The sequence below is a fragment of the Perissodus microlepis genome, chromosome 19 (genome assembly GCF_051167445.1).
Source record: "Perissodus microlepis isolate ML-2025 ecotype Zambia chromosome 19, ASM5116744v1, whole genome shotgun sequence".
NCBI classification, from domain to species: Eukaryota; Metazoa; Chordata; class Actinopteri; order Cichliformes; family Cichlidae; genus Perissodus; species Perissodus microlepis.
The window spans coordinates 14,149,190-14,173,474 of record NC_140479.1 but is presented as its reverse complement, the minus strand read 5'-3'; the positions used below and the strand labels follow the sequence as shown (position 1 = coordinate 14,173,474).

General features: G+C 39.6%; 1 protein-coding gene across 1 annotated transcript in view; it reads left to right on the top strand.

Annotated features, from left to right (window-relative positions):
• Positions 1 to 668: 668 nt before the first annotated feature.
• LOC146365616 (uncharacterized) overlaps positions 669 to 24,285 on the top strand; it is a 31,496-nt gene continuing 7,879 nt past the window's right edge. Inside the window, exons 1-4 of the mRNA XM_084913900.1 lie at positions 669 to 1,152; positions 13,151 to 13,232; positions 14,389 to 14,903; positions 22,028 to 22,081. Coding sequence (XP_084770026.1) covers positions 1,084 to 1,152; positions 13,151 to 13,232; positions 14,389 to 14,903; positions 22,028 to 22,081 — 720 coding nt within the window. The 5' untranslated portion in view covers positions 669 to 1,083. The remainder of the gene's footprint in view (positions 1,153 to 13,150; positions 13,233 to 14,388; positions 14,904 to 22,027; positions 22,082 to 24,285) is intronic.

Here is a 24,285-nt window from a genome sequence, read left to right as displayed (position 1 = left end):
TTTTTATATTGACTACACTGAAATTGAAAGATAAAAATAAATATAATTGATTGAATGAATGATCTTTATTGTCATTATAAATAGTACAATATAATTCAGTTTGCCTTTCTCTTAGGATAGAACTTAAAATAACAATAAATATATACAATTAACAAATAAACAGAATTAACAAATAAACAGAGGTAAGTACTTACAGATAAAAAAACAAAACAAAACTAAAATTAGCAGCAAACGTAAAATATAAAAATAGACTTACTCTAACTGAACTGTTTTTGTGCCATGTATATGGTCAGTTGTATAGGATAAAAACCATTTCTGAGTCTATATATATATATATATATATATATATATATATATATATATATATGTGTGTGTGTGTGTGTGTGTGTGTGTGTGTGTATACAATTGTACAGTTGTAAATGTACATATCATATTTATCTATAAATGTAAACATAATCTTGTTTCCTGTCCTGGCTTTTCTATGCTGGCTCACAGCAGATGGGCCCCAAGCTGCATAATGAAAATCCTGGATACGCCCCTGTTGAGGAAATAAACATAGGAGAACGTACGGCTTTAACTCTTAGCCCGCCTCCTCCTAGAGAGAGTAACACGACGTCACCGGGCTCGGCAGCCAATCCGAGAGCGATACGCTCTAGCTAGAGGAGATCTCCTATGTATTGGTGAAGCTGGTGTGCATTCGGCTGTGTGTATGTGTGTGAGTGTGCGTGTGTGAATGCGAACAAGTTGATATTCATTTAAATTTTTATTACCCCCCTCCTCCCTCATCATAAACATATTTGAGTTAAACTCCGGGAGAGATAAAAGTAGTTAAACATACAGCAAAGGCAGAGTGACTCCGATGAACTCGAAAATAAGTTTGCTGCGCACTGCCTTTGAAAAGAAGCCGCATCTACGCAGTTTGAGGAATCTCGGTGTGTCGGTGTTTTTATCGACACCGGAGAGAGTCAGTGCAGCTGCTTTGTTGTGTGCCTTCTTTCAAAGTCGCTGGTGAAGTTGTTGTAACCGTCACGCTATAGGAGGCAGTAAAGCGGGGATAAGCCATACACGAGAAAATAAGACAAAATGCTGAAGACGCTGACGAAGAAGCTGAGAAGACATTCACTCAATGAGATCCATCCTTTCCAAGTGAAGGTAAGTTCATTACACACCGTGAAATGGTTGTCATGAAACTCGCAGCACAAACAGCTGAGAAAGAAAGTGACTCGTGTCTGAGTGTATGCGTGTGTGAGCGCAGCGTGGCTTTACTTTTGTCTCGTGACTCGCTTATGAACCTTCATTAACACTATTTCTCTTTCACACGCACAGAGCAGCAGTCATTCCCAGCCTTATACACCCCAAGTGGCCACAAAGCCCTATCAGATGGACTCCTCCATCTACACCACATCTGGTGGTCAAACGAGTTCATTTGGACTTATTTAAACGGAATCTGGACCACTTTCAGCTTACTGTTTACTCTTAGTGATTACATTCTGCTGACCATTTATCACTTTTGGTTAGTAAATTGTCTCAGCTGTTTACCCATGACTCTTGGACGCTATTTTAACCATTAGTCCATTACTTTTAGTTACAAATTGAATTCTAAGTTATTCATTACATCAAGCTGCCTGTTTGAACGATGTATCCTTTATCTTAACGAATAGTTGTTATCTACTATTCATAATTTTGAGGTAAAGTCCTTCTAGGAGCTACTTTGACTTCTTGTTTATTATTGTTTGACCAATTCCTAAATAGCGTTTTCTTTCTGTGGGACAGGCTAGAGCTTCATCACTGCTGTGCGTGTTTTTGGAGGTACTCTCAGCCTCATTCATTATCAAGGATTTTACTCTTCATGGCTACTACAGGACTTTCCCTGGTGTTTACAAGTTAAGGTCTTAAAAATCCATCTTGAGCTAAACATGTTTGCCTCGCTGTCATATAAGAAAGGAGAAACACTGAGAAACATTGGCCTCCTGTGTGTAAGAGAAAGGCTGGTGTAAGTAGTTCAGAGTGTGCATATGTGTGTTTGGGGTGGGTGTGGGGGTACAAATTGAAACTCATTTAGGATGTACACAAACAAACATTTCAGTAAAAACCTTATTGCTGCAAGCTGCCCCCACATCTACATCTTTACCCTCCAGTTGTCCACCACAGAATCCATGTAAGTGCTCCTCAGTTGTTGCTGGCTGTTCAGCTTGCATAATGCCTCTTTTTGGGGAGTTGAACGGTGAATTGTATCTTGCACGGGTCACTGACTTGCTCCATCTACAACACTATTGTGCGTCAACCAACTGTATAGTCGCATGGCAGCCATTTTGTGCCAAAGTGCGCCCATTCAAAGGCCTGGAGGTGGATATGGGGGAAAGTGTGCCATCCCTTGTCTGCTATTGTTTGTGTTTGTTGATCTGCTCACTGGTGGAAACGTTCTGCCTGTCGTAGTGATGGGAAAAGTGAGTTGTGGGTTGTGACAAGGCTGGTTGCCTTCATGCTGGACTGACACAGGATGGCCTGTGAAAGCCTCTGCACAGCACTCTTAAACCAGTACAATGGTGATTTATAAGGAATTTCTGCTGGAAACAATCAGTATGACCCCCTGCTCCAGGACCTGCACTAATGCAGTGTAATGATTCAAGAAGAGGCAGCCAATGGAGCACCTTTGACTGAAGGAATTTTAAAGGATAATCAAGGTTTAGTACGATTTAGAATCTTAGTTAGTGATAGAAAGTGTACTCATGTCGATTATTGAGACACAAAGCCACAAACAGAAAAAAAATGTTTTTTTGATTGTTTTTTTTTTTTCCCATCATGGCTAATTTTTTATTTTTTTTTGTTGTTGTTGTTTTTTCTTCTGGTCCTGCTTTTTGTTGTCACTAAGATAGTATTTAGTATTTTATCACTCAGTTGGAGGGATGAAGCTTGCTGAGGCCTAGAGACTGGTTGGCAACCATCTGGCAACCTTGAGTCATGAGAGAAAAATGTTTATTCTTTGATCTTATTGTGAGTGGTTACTGGCAGTTGCTGTGGAAAACCATTATTAGTGTCCTACTGATGCAGCCCTAGAGACCAGAAATTGAGCTCCTGTAATCACTAGCGTCTTGGGAATACTCCCACCACTTTGCAAGTGGTTGGTGGAGGTTGCAAAGAAGTATGCAGTGGCAATACTTCCTTGCAATTGTTTTGGTCGCTTGCATGTTGTCACTGTCGCTAATAGTTTGCATGAAAGACATTAACTGCACAAATTTGCAAACTAATTGCCAAGTGGTCATTAGATTGAAAAGTACAACACAAACTGAAAATGAAGAACTCGCACCTTCAAAGTAAAAGTGCCTTTTACAACTTTTACTTTGAAGTAAAAGTTCAAAGCGATAAAGGGTGTCATCTGATTTTTGGGGTTTTCTGTTTTCTTTGTATTATTGTTGCATGTTTTCAATATAAAGCGCCTCGAGGCAACAGTTGTTAATGTGCTGGTTGGAGTGTTAAAGCCCCACATTTTTTCTGTAGATGAATGTTTCTGGTTCGTGTCACACTTTTTCAAGTAGCGCTGCAGCTCGAAGGGTAAATGGTGAGTGTCCACATCCAAGTCTGTGTCTTCCATGTAAGTTTCTATCTGAAATCTGCTAGCGACTGAAATAATCACAAGGATGATTTTGGTGCAGCATCATCTTTGCACTGATTTCATTTGTTGAAGCACCGTCTGGCAACCACCTCCTAACCATCTGCGGAAAACACGTTTCCCTAGTGACCGGTGATTCCCGGGTTTTGTGACAAGTCCTTAGCCCTGTGTGATTGAGACCTAACCAAGCTAACTACCATTAGCTGATAACTTTGCTATCTAGCCTCTTGTCTAAATAGAGCTTAACAATAACTGCCCACTTTTTAAGGGCACCAATTCCAGAATTGAAATTCCTATTCATTCTGTCCATTGACGTTCCAGAAAATCCTTGTACAAAGAGTTTTAATCCTCAAACCAAGCCAACCAGCTTTGAAATGAATCATGACCATAAAAAGATTTAATTTGAATTTATAAGGGGTCAGTAGGCTCTAATTATATGTTTTAGCAGATTTATATGTCAGATGCCCTTCCTGATACACCCTTAGTGGGATTTGTGCCTTTTCCCGAGCTCTAAAGGGAATATTTTATTTGTTAAGGGAGTGTGTAAACCACTACACTGTGGAGCCACAGGAACTACTTATCACACAGTGCATGTACAGCATATGCAAAATCCACAGCAACCTTCAAACCTTTTGAGTTTAATCCATGTAATGTTTTATAGTAGTATTTGTGAATATTAAACATTCATATTTTCCATGGTAACAATGACCACCAGCAATCACAGACGTCACGGTTTCAATTGTGGATAGAGTAGATCTTTTCCACAACATTGGAAACAAAACACAGTTTTTGTTAAAGTTGATATCTTAAAGATTTCTAGTTTCTACAAGAGCACATACCATTGTTTCACAGTGTTGTAGCTCATCTACTTTGGATAGTAACATCACTATGACGCATAATCCATAAACCCATACGAAGGACATGAACCTCACTATTGAACTCTGTGTGTCGCTGCTGATATTTTATACCTAGTAAAAGTTGGGAAATTATGGTCCAGATTTAAATCTTTGCAGCAGTTTTTTCTTGTACACTTTGACTCCTCCCCTTGCTGTGTTGGCCCTTTACAGACCCAAAGAAGCTGATGTATTGGCTTCAGGATAGTTTAAAAGAGACTAAACTGTCTCTCAAGGTCCTGGAGCTTCGACAGATTAAAACCACTTAGAGCTACACTACTGTGAGGAAGATCCACCAGCTGAGTGTGAGCTGAAGACAAGCAAGCATGTCTGTCCCTATGCTGTGTGTCTTTATGAGAGGGGGAATGGAGTGTGACAGTGTCCATGACAGTGTGGAAGGGCAGAGCAAAGCTGATATGTGTGTGAACTGGGTGGTGTGTATTTGTGTGTGCGCATGCTGTGACATTGCCATTGATCCAGCTTAGCAAGCTGCTCAGTGATGCAAGGCACTGACAAGAATTTCATTCAACTGTTCTTGACACACAAACACACAAGTCTTTGTATGTGTTTGCATGCGTACACAATAGCAGTTTCTATGCTTTATTCCTGCAGGCTCATTTTCATTTTTGCTTATTTGTCCAAATGAACTTCAAGCACTCTCTTCTTTCTTTCTTTTTTCTTTCTGTCTTTTTATTCAGGACTAATGTAACACTGTACTGTGAATAAAACAAAAGCATGACTCAAACTTTCCTCGAAATATCAGCAAATCACCAGGTGAGGAAATGTATGGGTCAACCAAATCTAAACACAATTCTTACCTGACCGCTTCAGAATCAGCTGATTTGTTTGGTATAATAAGTATACCACATTTAATGAAGCCCTGCAAAATTTCATCTTCAAAATATGAGAAAAGTTACAGGCCCTCGAAGTACATCAGATTGGGCTGAAATTTGGTAGATTTTAATTCATGTGAGATTTTTTTTTCCCCCTCAGCATGTTTCAGGAACATCAGTATGGTGAAATGTGTATCATATTTAAATAGCAACACAGTAGCAGTTTATTGTCTGTGATACAGAGTAGCAGAAGCAGGCATTGGTACCCCAAATGTTTAATTTCCTTTTCCACAATTCACTGAAAGAAAAAGTGAAAAGTGCAATTTGGGTAAACTTCCAATGGCCTTAATACTATGTGGGATAAGTGGCTAGTCAAAGCAGCATGTGCCTACATTGATTCCAGGCTCATCCTGTAGCCGTGATTCATTGTGTGTCATAATAACTTTGTATAACGTAACTTGTAGTCACTTCCAACAGTTAAATGAGTTAAATGAAATCATGTTGATTTTGTGGGTAGTTATTCCTATGTTGCTTCCAGGGAAATGGATAACTTTTAGCTCTCCATTGTAGGCTTTCTAAACTCAAACAACATATTGGCCACTGACATCTGTAAATGCTATCTTATTTGCTGTTATGCCAACATGAGTCAACAGGGCGTATATCAGCTGATATATTGGTCCATAAAGGTCACCTTTTCTATTTTAAAGTTCTTCTGTCATACTTCAACTCTCTAAATGTTTTTTAAGTACTATATAACTTTACTCTTACTGAGCTTTGTAGTTAGTTTGGTGGAGTTATTCTCAGGTGTAGTGCAGACCCACAGCTCACAGCAGTCCAAGCCCTCACCTCAAACTTAATTTGAATATTTGTCATGCAAAGTAGCAGCACAGACCTGGGTAGTAGTTGGACCGGAAGATGAAAATCGCCACCAGTGATTAACATCAAAATGATATTTGAATGCTGTCACTGCAGAGCTACCTCACAACAATGTGAGAGTGACAGTGGAGGGTCATTAAGCTTTTCAAATATTTTTTCACACCTGTTTTCAGATTCAACGCGATTGGGACCTTAAATATTAGTGCAATGCTAATAAGCATGGAAGGTTGTGCTCATTGAACTCCTGATTAGGTTGTGTTTGTGTTTTTTTTTTTTTTTTTTTTTGCATATAGTTCTCTATATCAGTAAAAGAACACATATAGTTCTTGGCCAGCTTTTCTTGGTGGACTGAAGGCTGGGTTAGAGGTTAAACTTTCCTGCCAAGCAGATGTTTCTCGCACAGCTTTCACCTACTTCCAAAGTGAATGGAGGAGATCATAAACTCATCATAAGACATATGATAACATTTATTAAGAAGCCCAAGAATAAGTTGCCTTATTTTCTAAATATTGACATATCCAAACATAACCTTCATTGGATTAGGTTCTTGTCTTTTTTGTCTAATTGTGTTTCATTCTTGGCTCTCAATGTGTACTTCAGTCACAACATAATATATAATCTTTAGATATAGAGTAGCTAGGTAAGCTTCTGCTCACTTCTAATGTTGATGAACCTTGTAAATCCCTTTTCTTGCAATGTTAAACTTAATCTTAAAACATTAATTTATGAGAGCTGAAAGAATTTTTGAATGTGCTTACAGGTGGGGCACTACTGCTTTATATGCCATTTTTAGCAAATGTATTAAGATAAACAAAGTCTGTAAATAGTTGGGATTGTTTTGAAACTGATTGTTTGAAACTGGATAAAAACTGGCAGCCTGAAAGAACAAGAAAGTGTCTAAGTTTGCAACATTTAAATGGACAAAAATGTAGCGATATTGTATTGTGTATATATTATTGCTAGTGCACATGCAAATACTTTTGCAGAAATACTGTTTGCAAGTCACCACCCACTTTTCTGTAATCCATACCTACTCTGGTGTGGTGCTGTGACAAGTCAAATGTGGTTGTTACATATTCTCTAAAGAGTTGCAATTCCTCTAATAGCCACTTGAGGCTGGATAAAAAATGAGGCAGTTCCCATAGACTACCATGTTAAAATGTCCAACTTTACAGCAGAAATGAACATGTTTACTGCCTGCTATGGAAAAACTGCTTTAGTCTATATTTCTCATTTCCATATTTATATTAACTGTATATAGTTTCATTTTTTAAGTAAAGCAAACTTTTGTATTTTAATCATGTTTGAGTCACAGGTCAGACTTGGGCAACTGTAGCTGCTACCTGTGTGCTAGGCTTGCTGTCAGCTGATTGGATTTACTGAACCAGAGCTCTGGACTGAGAGCATTTTAATGCAGTTATCTATATCATACTTTCTGGTTTGTTTGTTTTTTTTGTTTGTTTGTTTTTGTTGTTTTTTTTCGTAGCATCTAAGAGAGTCTGGGCTTCATTTTTTTAGTGAGTGATATTGTAGTATTTATTAGTTTGTTGCTCAAAAGTTTAAATTGGAAGTCCATACCAGATACTTTGTTAGGCACATTTTGCTAAAACTGGGTTGGGTTGAAGGTAAGCCATAAGCTCTACGCTTTTTCTTATCAGACGGATAAAAATGCTAAGAAAATAAAAAATCTTAATATCTGTATTTGTTCGTGATTATAGTCTATGATGCAGCCTTTTTAAGTTGGAGTTATGCAGTCCAGGCTTGACCAGAGCATTATGCATGAACTGAACTCATTATCTTATGCAGACTACTAAGTGAAATACTGCTACTACAGTAGCAAGGGAGCAACCATTAGCACCATATCCTGGAGCGGAACAGCTGGTGCTACAGCACAGTGTGATGGTGAATGTCAGTTAAGCAATAGCTAGAGTTTGTTGTAGCTAGCTGTGCCAAAGGAGTACAGTATCAGATGTGGTTCACTGAGAACACATGCAAAGTTTTTCTCTCTTTCATAGTAATACCTGATATCAGATAACTGTCACACGCCAAGTTTTTGCTGTCTAGAAAAACAAAGTGAAACTTATTCAAATACTCATACATGCACCACGGCTTTGCTTCACACTACCAGAGGAGATTTTGCATAGCTTATTTTTTATCATCTGTTGATATGTACTTGTTTTGCATTAAGAGAAATTTATCAGATGCTGTAGTAGCTTTTGAGTTCATGGGAAGGGGTCTCGTTCTGTTCATGCTTGAGCTGTTGTTGGTCTTTTAACCCCTTCTGGTGAGAAACTAGAAGCAAAGAACTTCTAAAGTCTCATAGCTTAGATAGTCTAGCCCTATGGAGCCATATCCTCTCCCTCAAAAAACTTTCATGTGGTAAAAGTTATTCTTCTGTCAATTTTTATCACGTTTTTAATTGAAGAGGTCTCCAGTTAAAGTCATTTTTGCTTAGGAAGATTTCCAAGTGAATGAACGATACCACTATCAGTGCTCAATGCTTCATTTATTGCATCCTTTAGCAAAGGGTACTTTGGAGCATCCTTTATGAAAGGAAAGTCCCACAATTCATAGCAACCATCAGTTTGTGAAAACAAATAAACATAAATAACAAGTAATAGAAATCATGTAAATATTAACAGTGCATTTTCCATTTTGTGACCTAACCTGCTAATATGTATGATTCTTTAACACAGTGTTGTTAAACCCAAAAATGAACTCTGAGAATAGATTTTCTATGATTAAACAATTAAGATTATGAGCTTTATCAAAGTGATCAAAGTCATTTTAAGGTTCACTATAATTTAGTTTGCATTAGTTATGTCCATTATTGTATTGCAGTCTTTAGGACTGTCTTGACTTCAGTCCCAGAAAGTCAGAATAAGATCGTCTCTCCAGTAGGACGAGAAAATATGAGTGGACTTGATAAGCAACTAATCACAATCACTGTGACCTCCATGAGATGAAGTATTTAAGATGTGGATGTCATTGTCATCTCCGGCTAGTTCCATGTCAACAACATTCACATTGTTAAGTAGTCTTATGCAAGTATAGTCGAATTCCCTGAGCACAGTGGTTCACTTTTCTCCTTTACAAATTTCCTTGACATGTTTTCCATCGAGATCAAGGTAAAGTGATTAGGAAAAGGAAGTCATTTTTTTGGTCTGTTTGACCGCAGCCGGGGTCAAGAGAATAGCTGTTGCTCTATTTTCAGATTTTGATTGCATTAAAATATCTTTCTGTAAGTCACAGTCAAAGTACCATGAGCCACTCCACCATCTGCCATTTTGATTTGTCTTTTTCCAGACACGAGTCACCTTCAGCCACCACAACCACATGCTTCTCACACACATGGGGTTTCTGTTGTGGTTTAACCACTTTACTAATGTCTGTTATCATTTGGAAACGGTTGTCATCGAGGGAGGACTTCCTGCCATATATCCTTAGCCAACCAATTAGCATGCATTAGCAGACTCCTTTTTTGATGGACAAAATTGTAAGTGTTGGATTTTTTAAATTTTTTTTTTTAAGCTGACATTTTTTGGAGGGGGCGTGGGGGGGTCAAGATGCAGACAGAGCATGTTCATGGACATTGGCATGAAAATGTAAAATGTAAACATGCCAGAATTTATCAGAATCATTTATTTTTCCGGCTGACAGAGATTTGTCTGTGGAGAAGCTTTCAGAATTCCAAAGAAGCAGAAAAGCAAAAGCTGCTAACTTGATCTCAGTGGTGATCTCACTGCGAGTGAAAACAGATTTAAGCGACTCAGACTAAATTCCTGTCTCTTCTGAGTACAATTAAAATGTTTATAACCCGCAACTAGTACCAGTTCACTCTTGGTATCCCACAACAGTAATGTTAACAGGATTTCAACTGCTTTATGGATGCTGCCCAACAATAACTCTCTGTAGTATACAGTGGAGTTGAAGCCCAAGCCAACCACTTGCCAAAACACATTTCCTCCTCACAGTTATTCCTCAACGTCTTTTTCATATGGAGTTCATGAAGTGAAGCTGTTTAACTCGAGACTCCCTCAGCCAAGGGGTTTTGTCTTGTGAACTGGCTCTGGGTCTGTTCATTGAGTATCCTTCCCACAGCTCATGCACCAGTGAAAAGCATGAAGGCTACACTCTTTTATTGCATGGAATATAATACACTTTTAGATGACTTTACTGTAATGGAATTTTATATTTTGTTCCCAAAATGTTCTTCATTAAGATAGGATAGCATCCTCTGTATATGTTCTAGAAAATGGTTGGTGATAACTTTTTAAAAATCTTTAGGGGTAACATTGTTAGAACATCTTGCCTTGAGATTCCTGAAGGTGGCATGTTTTTTAAAATGAATGAATTACTTTGAGCAAGTGGAGCTTCCGATTTAGCATTTTCAGCTGTAGCTCGTTTTCAGTTCTTTTCAGTATTTTTAGGATATTTATTGCTTCAGTTAATGTTCCTGCAGGGTTAAAAAGTTCTGTTAATTGTTGCCTTTCATTTTTAAGCATCGCGATGTTGTTCCCTAAACTCCTTAAACTCTTGTTGTTAGATTGTCAATAAATGTAGTAATTGCATTCATGGGAAATGGACTGTTTTGTACACTTTTCCATGCTTTTTCCTACATGAGTGCTTGGTGTCTAACATTCATACTACAATGGATGCATCAGAGAAAAACTTGGGGAAACATTAGCTGGGCTTCTGTACTGACTTAGCCTCTGGGTGTAAATTTTAAATGCACTACTGATGTAGTCAGCTGATATCTGGGACCAACCTTGGGGTTCGGTATCTTGCTCAAGGATAGATTGGCATCCAGACTGGAGTAGCAAGGGATTAAACAATCAACTTCCTGATTAACAGAGGACCTGTAGCTCCTGAGCTATAGCGACCCCGAATGGCCTTTAGTTGATGAGCCATGTCATTGCTGGTAGTATGCTATATACTCGGGGAATAAGTCATATTAATTTAGCACATAGCACTTGGTCAAATTGGAAACTTTGGCATGTAGTGCTTACTACCTACTGCTAGCACTGTCACCTCACACCAAGAAGGTTCCTGTTTCAAATCGACTTTGCCTTTCTGTGTGGAGTTTGCATATTCTGTTAAAACCTTCTTGCATTTCCTCTAGATACTCCGGATACACACGTTTATTTAACCGGTGATTCTAAATTGGCAAATGACATGTATGATTATCTGTTTCTCTGTGTTAGACCATATAAAATCTGGACTAGATTAGGGACTTGTCTGTGGAGCACCTCAGCTCTTGGTGGAAGTAAACTGGGACAGGCTACGTTCATTTCACAAACCCACCACCAGAAACGTTATCTGGGCTTCTCTGCTGACTTAGCCTCGGGGTGCAAATTTTGAATGCACTACTGATGTAGTCAGCTGATATCTGGGACCAAAATTTCTCTTTTGTTCTGCAAATCTTTGTTTAAGGATTCAAATTGATTAAAAAATAATAGAAAGCTAAGCCTTTGATAATAGGCATTTGGGAAAAAATGTCCATCTTTTGCACCCAGCTTGGATTGTTTACCTGCATACCTGCTAAAACCTGCTCAGATGTGACTTTTTGATGTTATCAGACTTGCTCTTGGAGAGTATAAGCAACTGAAGTTTTTAAAGGAAGCATTAAATGAAGGGGGCACTCCAGTTAAACATTTGTAAATGGCCAATCACAAGGAGGTAAAAAACCTCTTATTAGATGGTCCCAAAGTTTTTTGGTCTAGTCTAAAATATAATCTATAAATTAACATTGTTTTCAAGGGTCATTTAGACACTGTCCTACTTTGTGAAAGACAAAAATCATTGAGCTAGCAACATAAAGTGTGGAAAGAGTGTTTGCAGTGTTACATCATCAGACTTGCTTTGGCCTATTCTTTGGTCTGCACTGATATGACACATTGGACTGTAAGTATGACATGTTTTCAGTCAGTTTAGCCTACATGGGTCTGTAGCAATTTAAGGAAACTACATTTATGATTAATAGGAGTTTTGGCTGACAGAAAGTCGGCCAAAACCCCTGTTACTTATTACTGCTGATATAAGATGTGAATAATGTGATTTCAACGGCCTTGATGTTGTTGCATAACAGCATACTCTGGAACTTCCAGTTAATATGAATTGAATACTGTCCTCCCTGTATTTGTCTTTGAAACCCTGGCTCATTTCCCCCTTTTTCACTGTATTTTTTTTGAAGGCCTTCAGAAAGAGGAGGTGGTGTGTGTGTGTGTGTGTGTGTGTGTGTGTGTGTGTGTGTGTGTGTGTGTGTGTGTTACACACTAGAAGGGAGGACACTGTATGTTTGTGTGGATGTATGTGTGTCATCGTACACACAAGCTCAAGCACAGATGGCAGCTGCTCAGCGAAGCCTCGGAGTGGTAATTACTGAGTGTGAGGCGCATTACTTAACTGTTAGCTTTGCAGTCTGCAGGGTATCTGTATTGTTGTTGCTGCTGTAGAGGAGGAAACGATTTTTAAAGAGACAGTCTGGTTTAGGTTGAATGTTTTTCTGTACAGCAACTTGTGTATGTTTACTGAAGCCAGGCAAAATTTTACTCTCAAGGTATGAATATTTTCTAACGTAAAGGCTCTGGAATTATATAAAAGTGAGTTAAAGTTTGGTGACTTTTAGTTTGCATTATTGCTGTCAAAACCTGTGAACTAAAAGAGATATACACATGAAATATTCAGGGCTAAAAAAACACTTTTAAGCCCTGTTAAAACTGCAAACAAATCAGTTTTACACCCACGCCAAGTGTCATAATCTAAGACCAAAATCTTCCATTTCTTTGGCTTGAAAGAGAAGGACCCTTATATATCCTTGTATGATAAACTTTGTATTTTTTGTGTGTGTAATATTAAGATTCATATCAGCAGGGGATGTGAGGGGTTAATTTAGCATTGCATGTTTGACCTACAGTACAAGCTGATGCTTTTTCCAGATTTCCTACCATGGCAGTGGAGAGGGAGGGGAGAGCGATGACTCAGAAGGGGAGAACCAGGAGCTTGCACAGATTGACAGAGGTATGTTCCCACTGCCAGGCAAATCACCTTTAATTGAAAATAGATGATGACTTTCTGTTTTGGGTCAAAAATAAAGATTAGAGGGGAACACTGATTACTGGAGGAGAATTTTGACTCTGGAAATGTCCTTCAAATTATTACAGTGTTTTCTGGGAAACGAAAAAAATTTTAATCACCTAAGAAATGCAGTAAAGGTGAAAAGAGGATGCTGAAAGAGCCATTCATACTTATACTTGTAGTTGGCCGTAACAGATTGCTTACAGGAAACTTGAAAAGCGTTTCACTTCAATCAACTTCAGCTACTTCAGAAAGCTGCTGGCAGAAGTTTCATTAGAAAAAGGAAATATGGCCAAATAGCAGCTGCACTGAGGTCATTTATAAAGCTTCTAGTTTTCATTGGCTCTTTTTAAAGCACCTACGTCGTCTGGGATCTCATTATCTCTCAGACACCTTAAAAAGTAGATGTATTCATTGCACTTTTCTTGACTGACTCAGATTTTGTCTTTCTTTTAAATTCTAAATGTGACCTGCCGATACCGAACTATAACTGACAGCGCGTACAATTTCAACTTTTCGTCAATGTAAAATTCGATTTTCATAGTAAAATAAATTGGTAAACTTAACAATTTTGACTTTATAGTTTGCACAAAGCTACAGGATCTTCTCTCACTTAAACAAGATGAAAATAAAGTGCTCTGCTACTGGAAGGAGGTGCAAATGATTCAAAAAAAAAAAAAAGTTGTCGAATGCCCACTTTTACCGGACATGTTTTACCTTACAAAAAAAAAAAAGCAAATGCAACAGATTTATGTAACAAATCCAAGTAGTTTTTGATGCGTGTCAGCTACAGTGATTGTCTTTGTCCCCTGATTTCTAAGAACTGGGAGAACAATAGAAGATAAATATATATTTTGATAGCGTAGAGTTGGGGTAATCTGGAATGATTACTTAGCCTTTATTAGGATTCCTGGTGACTTTTTTTCCTAGTCCTTTAGAGGAGGGAGAGAGAGATAAATCTGACTAGTGGTTAGTTTAAAAGTAGGAAAAAGATGAGAGCAGAGGGGTACCTTGTTTCAGTGTAACTGGTCTGTTCGGTATTAAATTATAATCTTATTAAATTTTTTAAATTTGACTTATGAGTTTTTAATTCTCCTAGAGAGGCGGAGAAATTGTGCCCTCACCCCTCTGGCCACCAGTCAGCAGCACAACCAGGGTCCCCTCTCTCCTGCACGGCTGCGACGCCTGCGCCTCCTTTTAGATGCCAATCTGGATCGCCACTCTTCAGAGGAAGAACTCGAGCGAATCAGCTGCGGCGATAACAGGAAGTGGGTGTCTTCACTCTCCCAGCGCCACGGCGATCACCACAGCAGTGCCTCCAGTGATGAGGAGGTGCGGGACCTCTGTGGCTGCAGGTCGCCTGCCGCCTCCGCCAGGTCGCTGGGGGAGCCCGGTGCTTGCCTGGCTGCCTCCCCCAGCCCTGTACTTTTCAGCTCCAGCCCACCACGTAGCCTCAAGCCACCCCCCATGCGATTTCAGCTGCAGGTGGTGCCACCGGTTGCACGACCCATCATCTTGACCCACTTTGACCAATCAGCACCTTACAGAAAGTATCGGCACAGCTACGGGGGGGAGCCAGGGAGACCCAGTCTGGACTTGGAGAAAATGCAACAGGTCCGTGAGTTAAATACGAGGAGCATGTATATGTTAGCGCTAAATTATTAAAGCAGGGTTTTTCCTGCAGCTAGTATAATGCACCCTTTTTATTCTCCCCTGAAAGAAGGCAGTATGTAATTAGTTCATTTTGTTTGTCTGTCTGTTTCTTAGCAGTCTAAGATTTACAGTTTTCAAGATGTCATTTTCATATTTTTTGTGATGGTAGATGCAAAAAAACAGCTCAAACTGATTAAATTTGGGTAAAATCTGGGTCAAGGTCACACTAAATGTAAAAAAAACTTTTGTATTACCCACAATTTGTTTTTTTTTTTATGGATCGCTTCAAACTTCTCAACAATATACTAGGCCTCAGGAGACACGAGTATCTAGGTTGGCCAAGCATTTGACTTTGACCTTCATTGAGCCCATGGTCAAAATTGACCTTGGAAAAAATCTCAAGAAACCGTACTGAGTAATACATCCTCTGAAAGGTTGTGGAAAGAACTCTTCAACACACTTTTAATTTTTTCCATCTGATGTCCTACGACGTCTGTGTTACCAATAACAAGTTGAAGTCATCATATTGTAATAAAAACAAAGTTTTACTGTAGTATAGCTCTTGCCTTCGGGAGGACTTTTGCCCTCTGAGCAATCTTGTTTGTTATGTTGCCTTAAATGACAAGAAAATGCCTACAATTTTGCAATTTAAGGTAAAACTTGTTGTCTTCATGTAGACTTATTATGTTATGTTCAGTCAGCCCCCAACAGCCAATTTTGAGTCCGTAAAAACCCTGTTAACGATCGTAGTATCAATGGGCCCTGAAGGAAATAGTTTTGTAGTCCATATTGGAGAAAATGGCATGCATTTTTATACTTCCTTGACCATAACAGGGAACTCTCTTTTTGAGGCAACTTGTGAGGGCCCGGGGCACTTGCCTTTCACATATATCCTGCAGCTCCGTGTACCACATTGGCTACACTTCAGTGGACGCTCATTACATTAAGTGTATCAAGTCGTCAGTGTATAAGGACATAAATCCAAGCAGTCTATGGAAACATTTAGTAAAAGTGCATCACAGTAAACTTAGAGTTCACATCTGACTAGCTCATAGTTTGGCTGTTGGCACTTACAGGTATGTGATATGTGCTGGCAGCCTAGCACCCACACACAGAGTTGTCTACAAGGACACGTAAAGACTTAAAAAATCAGTGACCAGATTCTAACAAAGATATTGTTAGGAAGTATTGTCATTTAGCATGTAAAGGTCAAATGCAGTGTTTCAAACTCTCTTGCTAACTTATGACACAGACACTGCATCACATCAGGCCATGTTTTCTTCTGTGCAAAACTGAAACTCCAGCAATTACAGCAGTGTATGCAGCACTCACTTCCTCTTCATTTTTTGATGGTAGTTTCCATCATATTCACCAAAATTCTGCAAAGCTTGTGATTTCTATTTTCGTGTGATTTGATTTTTTTTTTTTTTTTTTTTTGGTGACTTGTAACTTTCCATAATGAGTTTAGTATTAGATAGGCTAACATTTATAGCCTTCACTGCACATGCACACACTGTAGAAAAAGGGTTTGTCCTGCAGAGCCAGTTAATATTTGGGACAATATCTCAAGATGTTAGACAAGGGAACACGGGATAAAATATGCTTCACAATCCCACATAAAGAAGGATATCTGTCACCTTGCTTAAAAGTAACACATACATGAAATTGCATAACAGTATGAATCCCTATTTTTACTAGTGGATTAACATGTAAGCAATATTTTGTTGTTGTAAATGGTTCGGGTGGAACTGATTAGATACTTTTGGTTAGTTTAAAGAATTACAGTGCATTATATATTTTATAACACTAACATTTTCCTAAAATGTAATTGCATGTAGATTGGTCAAACTTTTAAATCTTACTTCTAGCTTTTAGCACAGTAAAAATACTAAGTACTTCCAAATTATGCTTCAGTACAGCACTCTAATCTACATTTACTTAATGGCTCTGCGGTTTAGTCCCCAGGGCACTGTATAACTGATTAATAATAATCAATTTTTAATTGCTATCAGTCGTTATTGCTGTAATTGAAACAGATCACTGACAGACCATTTCTCTCTCAGTAGGATGTTTAACTTGGAGCTTGGAATGCCATCATTTTGGATAATCAGTGAATTTATGTGGGGATGTTGTATTAGGAGCCAGATTTTCTTCCCTCAAATATTTGGATGCATTCACAGAATTCAGTCTTTTCATGTCCAACAACCCGTTTCACTGTATGCTGAAATAGATTCTCTGTACTTTACCTATTTATGTAATATCATATTTAATTCTGACACTATAGCAGTATGTGTGCCAAATGGCAGATGAGCCTTAACCCCCCCGTCTCCACCCCCCCTGAGCAAATCAAACAGCGATCTTGGGTCGCACATTTGGTCCAAAAATACAATCGTGAATACTCTTCAAATACACATGCACACACGCAAACAAAGTCCTCCCTTTCCATAGCCGGACGCACGCCTCCACGGTGGTCTGGCTGGAGAGGGATGAAGGAGAGGGAGCCACGGACGGCAGATGTCCGCCCTCGTTTTTCACAAAGGCTGGCGAGCGAGGGGAAACGATGGAGGGGTGGAGGCAGAAGGAGAGGATTAAATAAACAACAGAAAAACGACAGCCACTAATGAGTCACGGCGAAGCTGGTCCGCTAATCATTAAAATCCAATAGACTTGTTGGCCCACACTGTGTGTGTGTGTGTGTGTGTGTGTGTGTGTGTGTGTGTGTGTGTGTCTGTCTGTCTGTCTGTCTGTCCTTCCGTCTTTCCTTCCGTCTTTCCTTCCATCTTTCTTTCTTTCTTTCCTTCCGTCTTTCTTTCTTTCTTTCTAAAGAGAGAAACTGCAGGTTTCAGGGGTCCATATGTCCGTGGGGTTTTTAGAGGGAACGAACAGATGATAAGAGACAGCGGGCAACTTCGAGAGGGGTGAAGTGTAAAAAGAGAAGTAGTGTGTCGATGTGTATATGTGTGTGCATCCATCATCCTGCCTGTCTGTCTGTGTCTGAATGTGTACATCCTCCTGTCTGTGTCACTGTGTGTGTGTGTGCACGCTCAGTGAAGTGGAATGGGAGGTGCTGCAGGGAATACAAAAGGGGGCCTACAGAGGTAGCCAGCAGACACATTAACCCTTTAGCTGGACATCTCCCAGTCATGAAATCAGCCTCGACTTCTACACCTCATCCAGGGTCTGATGTACAACAAATAGCACATGTTCACTGGTGTTTGTACAGGAAAAAGTTAGCTTATAAACCTTGAATTTCTTATTACCCCCAAAAGCGATCTTAAATGTGCGTTAGAAAGATATATATGGCAAAGCTTCACATTATGTTTGGTCTGAGCACACCATAAGAATGCCGCGGTCAGACATTTAGTGGAGGACCTCGCCCACGCATTTGTAGTACAACCACTTCTCTCTTTTTCTATGAACATAAAGTTGACAGCCTTTTTTATCCTCTGGTTTTTATTCTGTTCGGAGTTCCAGAAGCAATTTGGTGCAAACAGTGTTTTATATGCAAATGATTAATTAAGGAGCACAAGCCAAGAAGACTGAGCTCTATAAAAGACGACCATGCCAATGCACGGCTTTATAAATCTAATGAAAAGGATGCATTTCTGCCTGTGCTCGTACACGCAGCTTCAGTCATGAGTTTTATGAATCTGGCCCCCAGGGGAGCAAGAAAGGGAAAGAGATGTGGTTCTTGTTAAAAATGTAATTTAAAGGTGTCAAATATGGGGATTCTGTGCCAAAGGTGCAGGGAACACCTGAAACATATTCTTAACATTTTTGGGACTACATTCTGAAACCATACAAATGGACATGCAAGCAAAGGAAAAGCATTTTCAAGGCCAGAAACGAGAAGAGTAAGAAATAAGTATATTTGGCCCAAAATATAGCCTCCCAGGCTTATTTTCAGTTAGATTGACTCATAGTCTATTTTTTTTTTCATTTTGAAGAGACAGCTATAAAAAAAACAAGAGCCATAACTCTGTACATGCAGAGTGGGTGGGCTTACACAGCTTCATCTTACAGGAAGATATTTGTACAGCAAATCTGAACACAATAAAAGAAGAAGAAGAAGAACAAGACTGTTACTTTAGTTCAAAATGAGGCTTGCAGATACTGCAAACTAAATCCTGGGTTATGTTCAGGAGCATACTCCAATATAAATTCAATTTAGTTAGTGTGGCAGATGCTGGTCATTTGAGCAAAACAAAAAATTTAAAGGAAACACCTGAACTGTACAGTGACTTGGTCAAAGTTGTTCCAAGTGATCGACTGTATCCTGATGTGAGTGAAAATAGCAAAAGTTTGAATTAAATTCACTTCAAAGCACTTTATATTATAAGGTAAAAAGCTGAGAATAGCGAGAAAACCAACCAACAATTTAAAAAAAAAAAAAAAAAAACTGCTATGAGCAAGCACTTGGTGACAGCGGGAAGGAAGAACTCTCTTTTAACAGGGCAGAACCAGGCTTAGGGAGGGACAGCCACCCTAATGATAATAATAATGATTAAATGCTGAGTGGTGTACAAACACATAGAGTGAAAATACATAGAGTGAAGATAACCCACAGCAGCCCAAGACTATTGCAGCATAGCTAAGGGAGCATTCTGAGTTACCTGTTCCAGCCCTACTTCCTTTAGGAGGAAGCTAATTTCGGTCGCTTGCATCTACAATCTTATTGTTTTGAGTACTTCTCATAACTGGTGGGCGTAGGTGAGGAAGGAATGTAGATTGAGCAGTAAGTCATCTGGCTTGCTTTCACGCTCTATTCGGCACAACGGGCTGGAACCAAACTGATCGGTTGGTCTCTGTCTTCACTCAGCTCATGAACAAACCCCAAAAATGTTTGAGCAACTCCCCAAACACTGAGTGGGCACTCCACTTTCTTCTAGGTGAAAAGAATGGCCTCAGACTACCATAAGAGTGCATGAAAAAATATTAATTCTTCAGATTGAAATGGTCCTTAAATGCTGAAGGATATTGACAGTGCACTTAGTTTTGGCTCAGGTGCTCCCTCTCTAAGACCAGGGGCTAACATGCAGGTCTATGATTCCCCAGTGTGACCGTAAATAATTAGAGTCATGCCTTTATTTATTTATGGGTTCTTTCATTTAGTCTCTGATAACTCCTTATGCTTGCTTGTCCGTGTCCATTCCCACAAACTGCACAGATGTTGTTCTAAGTGATCAACTATATGCCGATATAAGTGAAAATGGTGTTGATTGCTACATATACTATAACATTCACACCCACCAGGTCTCAACCCAGCCAGTTATCTATGAGAGATTCTGGTCTGACCTGTTAGCTCTCTGCACCGTCATCCAAACACTAAGTGTAAAACTGAAATAAATAACACCACTGTGAAAGCTAAGTGGAACTAAAAAGCAAAATATTCAATTAAATTCACTTCAATTCAATATTATTTATATAGCACTAAATCACAACAATAGTTGCCTTAATACACTTCTATTGTGTAAGGTAAAGAGCATAGAATAGAGAGAAAACCCCAACAATAAAGCAGCTCGGATTGAGCAAGCACTTGGTGACAGTGGGAAGGAATAACTTCCTTCTAACAGGGCAGAACCAGGCTTAGGGAGGAGCAGGCTTCTGCTGGGACCAGTTGGGGGTGGTGGGAGGAAGACGCACTGTGAAAGAGAGTGAGAGATTAAAAATAACTAATGATTAAATGCAGAGGGGTGTATAGGCATATATCATGAAAAGAGGTCAATGAAGATAACCCACTGCATCCTGGGAAGCCCCCAGTACCAAGCCAATTGCCGTTCAGAGGGAGCGCTCAGAGTTACCTGTTCCATCCGTAACTCCCCTTAAGAGGAAGCTAGTTTCAGCTGCTTCTGTCCACTTCTTGTTTTCATCACTGCTTACAGCTGGTGGGCGTAGGTGAGGAAGGAATGTAGATTGAGCAGTAAATCAACAGGCTTGCTTTCTGGTCTGATCTCTATTCAGCACAACAGGCTGGTACCAAACCCATCTGTTCGTCTTCGACTTCACTCGTCCTCAGGTCATGAACAAGACCCCCAAATTTTTTAGCCCGGAGAGGTGCAAACGATGGCCTCACACTACCATCCATTATAAGAGTGCAGTGTTAAGGTACTTATGCCCTGGATTCACTTTTCAGAACCTGGAGTCTACATCCATCTTAACTAGGCGGCCCATGGATGTAAACAGTGGTTATAGCTTTCACCAAGGATTAGCCTAGATAAGTCAAGGCTATTTTTGTAGCATGTTGCATAGAAGACAAGTTCTGTACCCACGTTTCTACAGCTCGTTGGCAAGCTGTGACCTGTTTAAGGTGAGGGTGGTGTGCAGGGGTGGATAAAATTATCGCTTTGATTTTTCTCTAAGATGGGTTCCTTGAAAGCTTGCACGAGGCCAGCTCAAACATGTAGCATCTAAAATAAACATTGGTTTTGGTTTGTTTTTAAATTCTTCTTCAAGCAGTTTGCACCCAAATAGACTGTACAGTCACCGATGGGAAGAAAAAAAAAGAAAGAAAGATGAGGGCTTGCAGGAGGTGAGCATGAGGGCAAGTGCACGCTGACTGTCTCCCACATCATAGCAGCAGGAGTCTTGTGGTGCTTCCATTCTCTCCTGCGCTCCCTTCCCCTTTGGAAGCTACCTCCGCGACTCCAGACAATTCGATGATTGTGTGGTCCCTCCACCCCCACTGTGTTTTCTTTCTTTTTTCTTTTTTTCTGAAAACAGTGGAGCTGCGTGGTCATGGAGGGGAGTGGGAGACAGGATGTTGCATAAGCTTCCTTGACCAACTGTTTATACTTGAGTGAGACAGCTGGATTTGCTGACTTCCTCGATCATCCCGAATTAAACATTAAGTGACAGCCGGTGCCTACTTTGTTTTCATGTGTTGGTGTTTTGTTGTTTTTGATATGGCTGATTATAGAAAAATACTCACATGCACCAACACTAGCTTTAACCAGTCATTTTCTCTCATAAAAAGTTCAGTCTACAAGAAAAGGTGTTGAAGTTTTACTCTTCCTGTCACAGAGGAGCTGCTGCTGAAGTTTTAATATCGATAGAAAAGTCACTGTGCTTTCTTCTTGTCTTCACAGAAGATGCTGCTGAAAAAGAACTGCGGAGGGAAAACACGGACCATAAAGATTCGGGTGAGTTCACTTTCATTGCCACACGAATACCCTGCTGGCAGGAAACGCTCCCACAACATTGGCGAACATTGGAATAGTATTCCTGTAAGCTTCAAAGCTCAGCTAAGATATAACATTTTGACTGCAACACTCGAGATGTTTTGAGAATATTGTCACGGTGAAGGTTATGAAGTTTACTGCTATCAGCTGTACGAAACATTCCTACAGCTGATAGCACTAAAAAAAGAAATAAAACAACTTGTCAGCACAACAGCTGGTGACGTTTTCAGGCTGTTATGAGGTCTGAAGGGACAAAGCACTCATAATGTTCCTCTAATGGCATTTGTTAGCAAAGTTAGTAGTTTTGACTGCAGCATATAGAGGTTTTTGGTATAACAGATGATAATATATTTTTTAAGCTTTCCCACATCAGTCAGTCCATCTGTAAACCCTTGAGGTGGACAGTATTGTGCAAAAGTCTTGAGCCAAGCCTCATTTCCATATATTTTGCTTCCAAGGAGCCAAGACACACAACCCAGTGAGTGTTGTGTCTACACAAAAGAGAAGAAAGCAAAAAATCTGTCCCCATGTTTTAATAGGATCTATGAAAAACTCCAAAGATAACACAATTTGATGGGCATATAAAAGTATTTTGACACCAACAAGGTGATTCCCTAAGAACTAATAGCTGAAAACTTGGCAGGTTGTGCAGTGTGTCCTTAATAAATGTGAGGAAACTGGACAAGTGGAGGACACAGGAAGAAGTGGCGGGCTTAAATAAGTATTTGCAGAAGATGAAAAGTATTTGAAGGTAATGTCCTTCATAGGGATGGGTATTGATAAGATTTTCACGATTCAGATTCCAGTTTTGATTCTGTTTAACGATTCGATTCTTTATCGATTCTTTTTTTTAAAAAAAAGGAGAACACTAAGGTCGATTAGCTTAGAACTTTGTTTTATATCTTCTCTTTGAACAAGATAGAAATTTAGGAGTAACATGGCCTTACAAACCCAGCAGTGAGATCTTAAGAGATCCAGCCTACGGCTCTTCAATGGGGTGTCACAGGGTCCCCAGGAAAAAAAAATAGTAAATGTAAAATAATAAAATAAATATTCTCCTGTAGCAATAACAAAGTATAACATAAATTATTCAGTAGCAATTACACAAGAATATCCAGTAATGTCCCTGCCTACAATTAAACACATTCACTTACTGAAAATCGGGGGCATCTGCTGTGGCAAATGGGTGCAAGCCTTTGACCACAAACTTAGTCACTGCTCGGTGACATTCGTCTATCCTGGCCTGAAAGGAGACGCTACCGGTAAACTGCAGCGAGAACTGCCAGCATCTGAGCCAGCCAGACTCTGTCTCTCTCATCATGGTCACCTAAATGCACAGTAATGGCAGGTTTTGTAATAAGGCAGATCGTGCTAACATAATATGCACTGTTGTTGATTATTTACCTGCCGCATTAACGGGAGAGGACGTGCAAACGTTACCGCTGCTGCTGGGTTGAGATTCACGAGTCCGGAGCGGAATTAAAATTACGACATTCATTTCAGGTCATCGCGTGTTTTGTGAGCAAATGCTTTTGCATATTCGTAGTGTTTCCTCCCTTAAATGAAATATCTACTTTGCAAGTATTGCAAGTTGCCCTGTTGTCATCCGTTCTCGTAAAGTATAACCAAACTTTTGAGCGTTTGAGCCGCCATGTTTCCTGCCAGGTAAATGACGCTCCGCAACGTGGTGACGTCATTCGGGGCGACTGGAATCGATAAGGGAATCGTTTGCAAAAATGGCAAACAATTCCAAGGAATTGAAACAGTGGGAACCGGTTCTCAACAAGAACCGGTTTTCGATACCCATCCCTAGTCCTTCATCAGAAATGGTCTCAGAGGAAGGTGGCTGTCAAGAAGCTATTCTTTAGAAAGGGAACCAGGTTGAAAGGACTAAGGTACGCCAAATTACTCAAGAACTGGCCTGAAGATCAGTGACAAGTCTTATAGAGTAATGAATCCAAATTTTTTGGTTGACAGTGTTGTTAATCTGTATGTAGAGCGGTCCAACAGTGAGTGCGTGCAGCCATGTTTAAAAACCATCCATGTAAGATAATAAACAGGATCCCATATTTAAATGAGGGCAAAGTAAAAGCTTCGTTTTGAACTTTTATTGCTGGGTAAAAATATTTTTTTTATGCTCAGGCTGAAGCGTTCCATTTATGGGT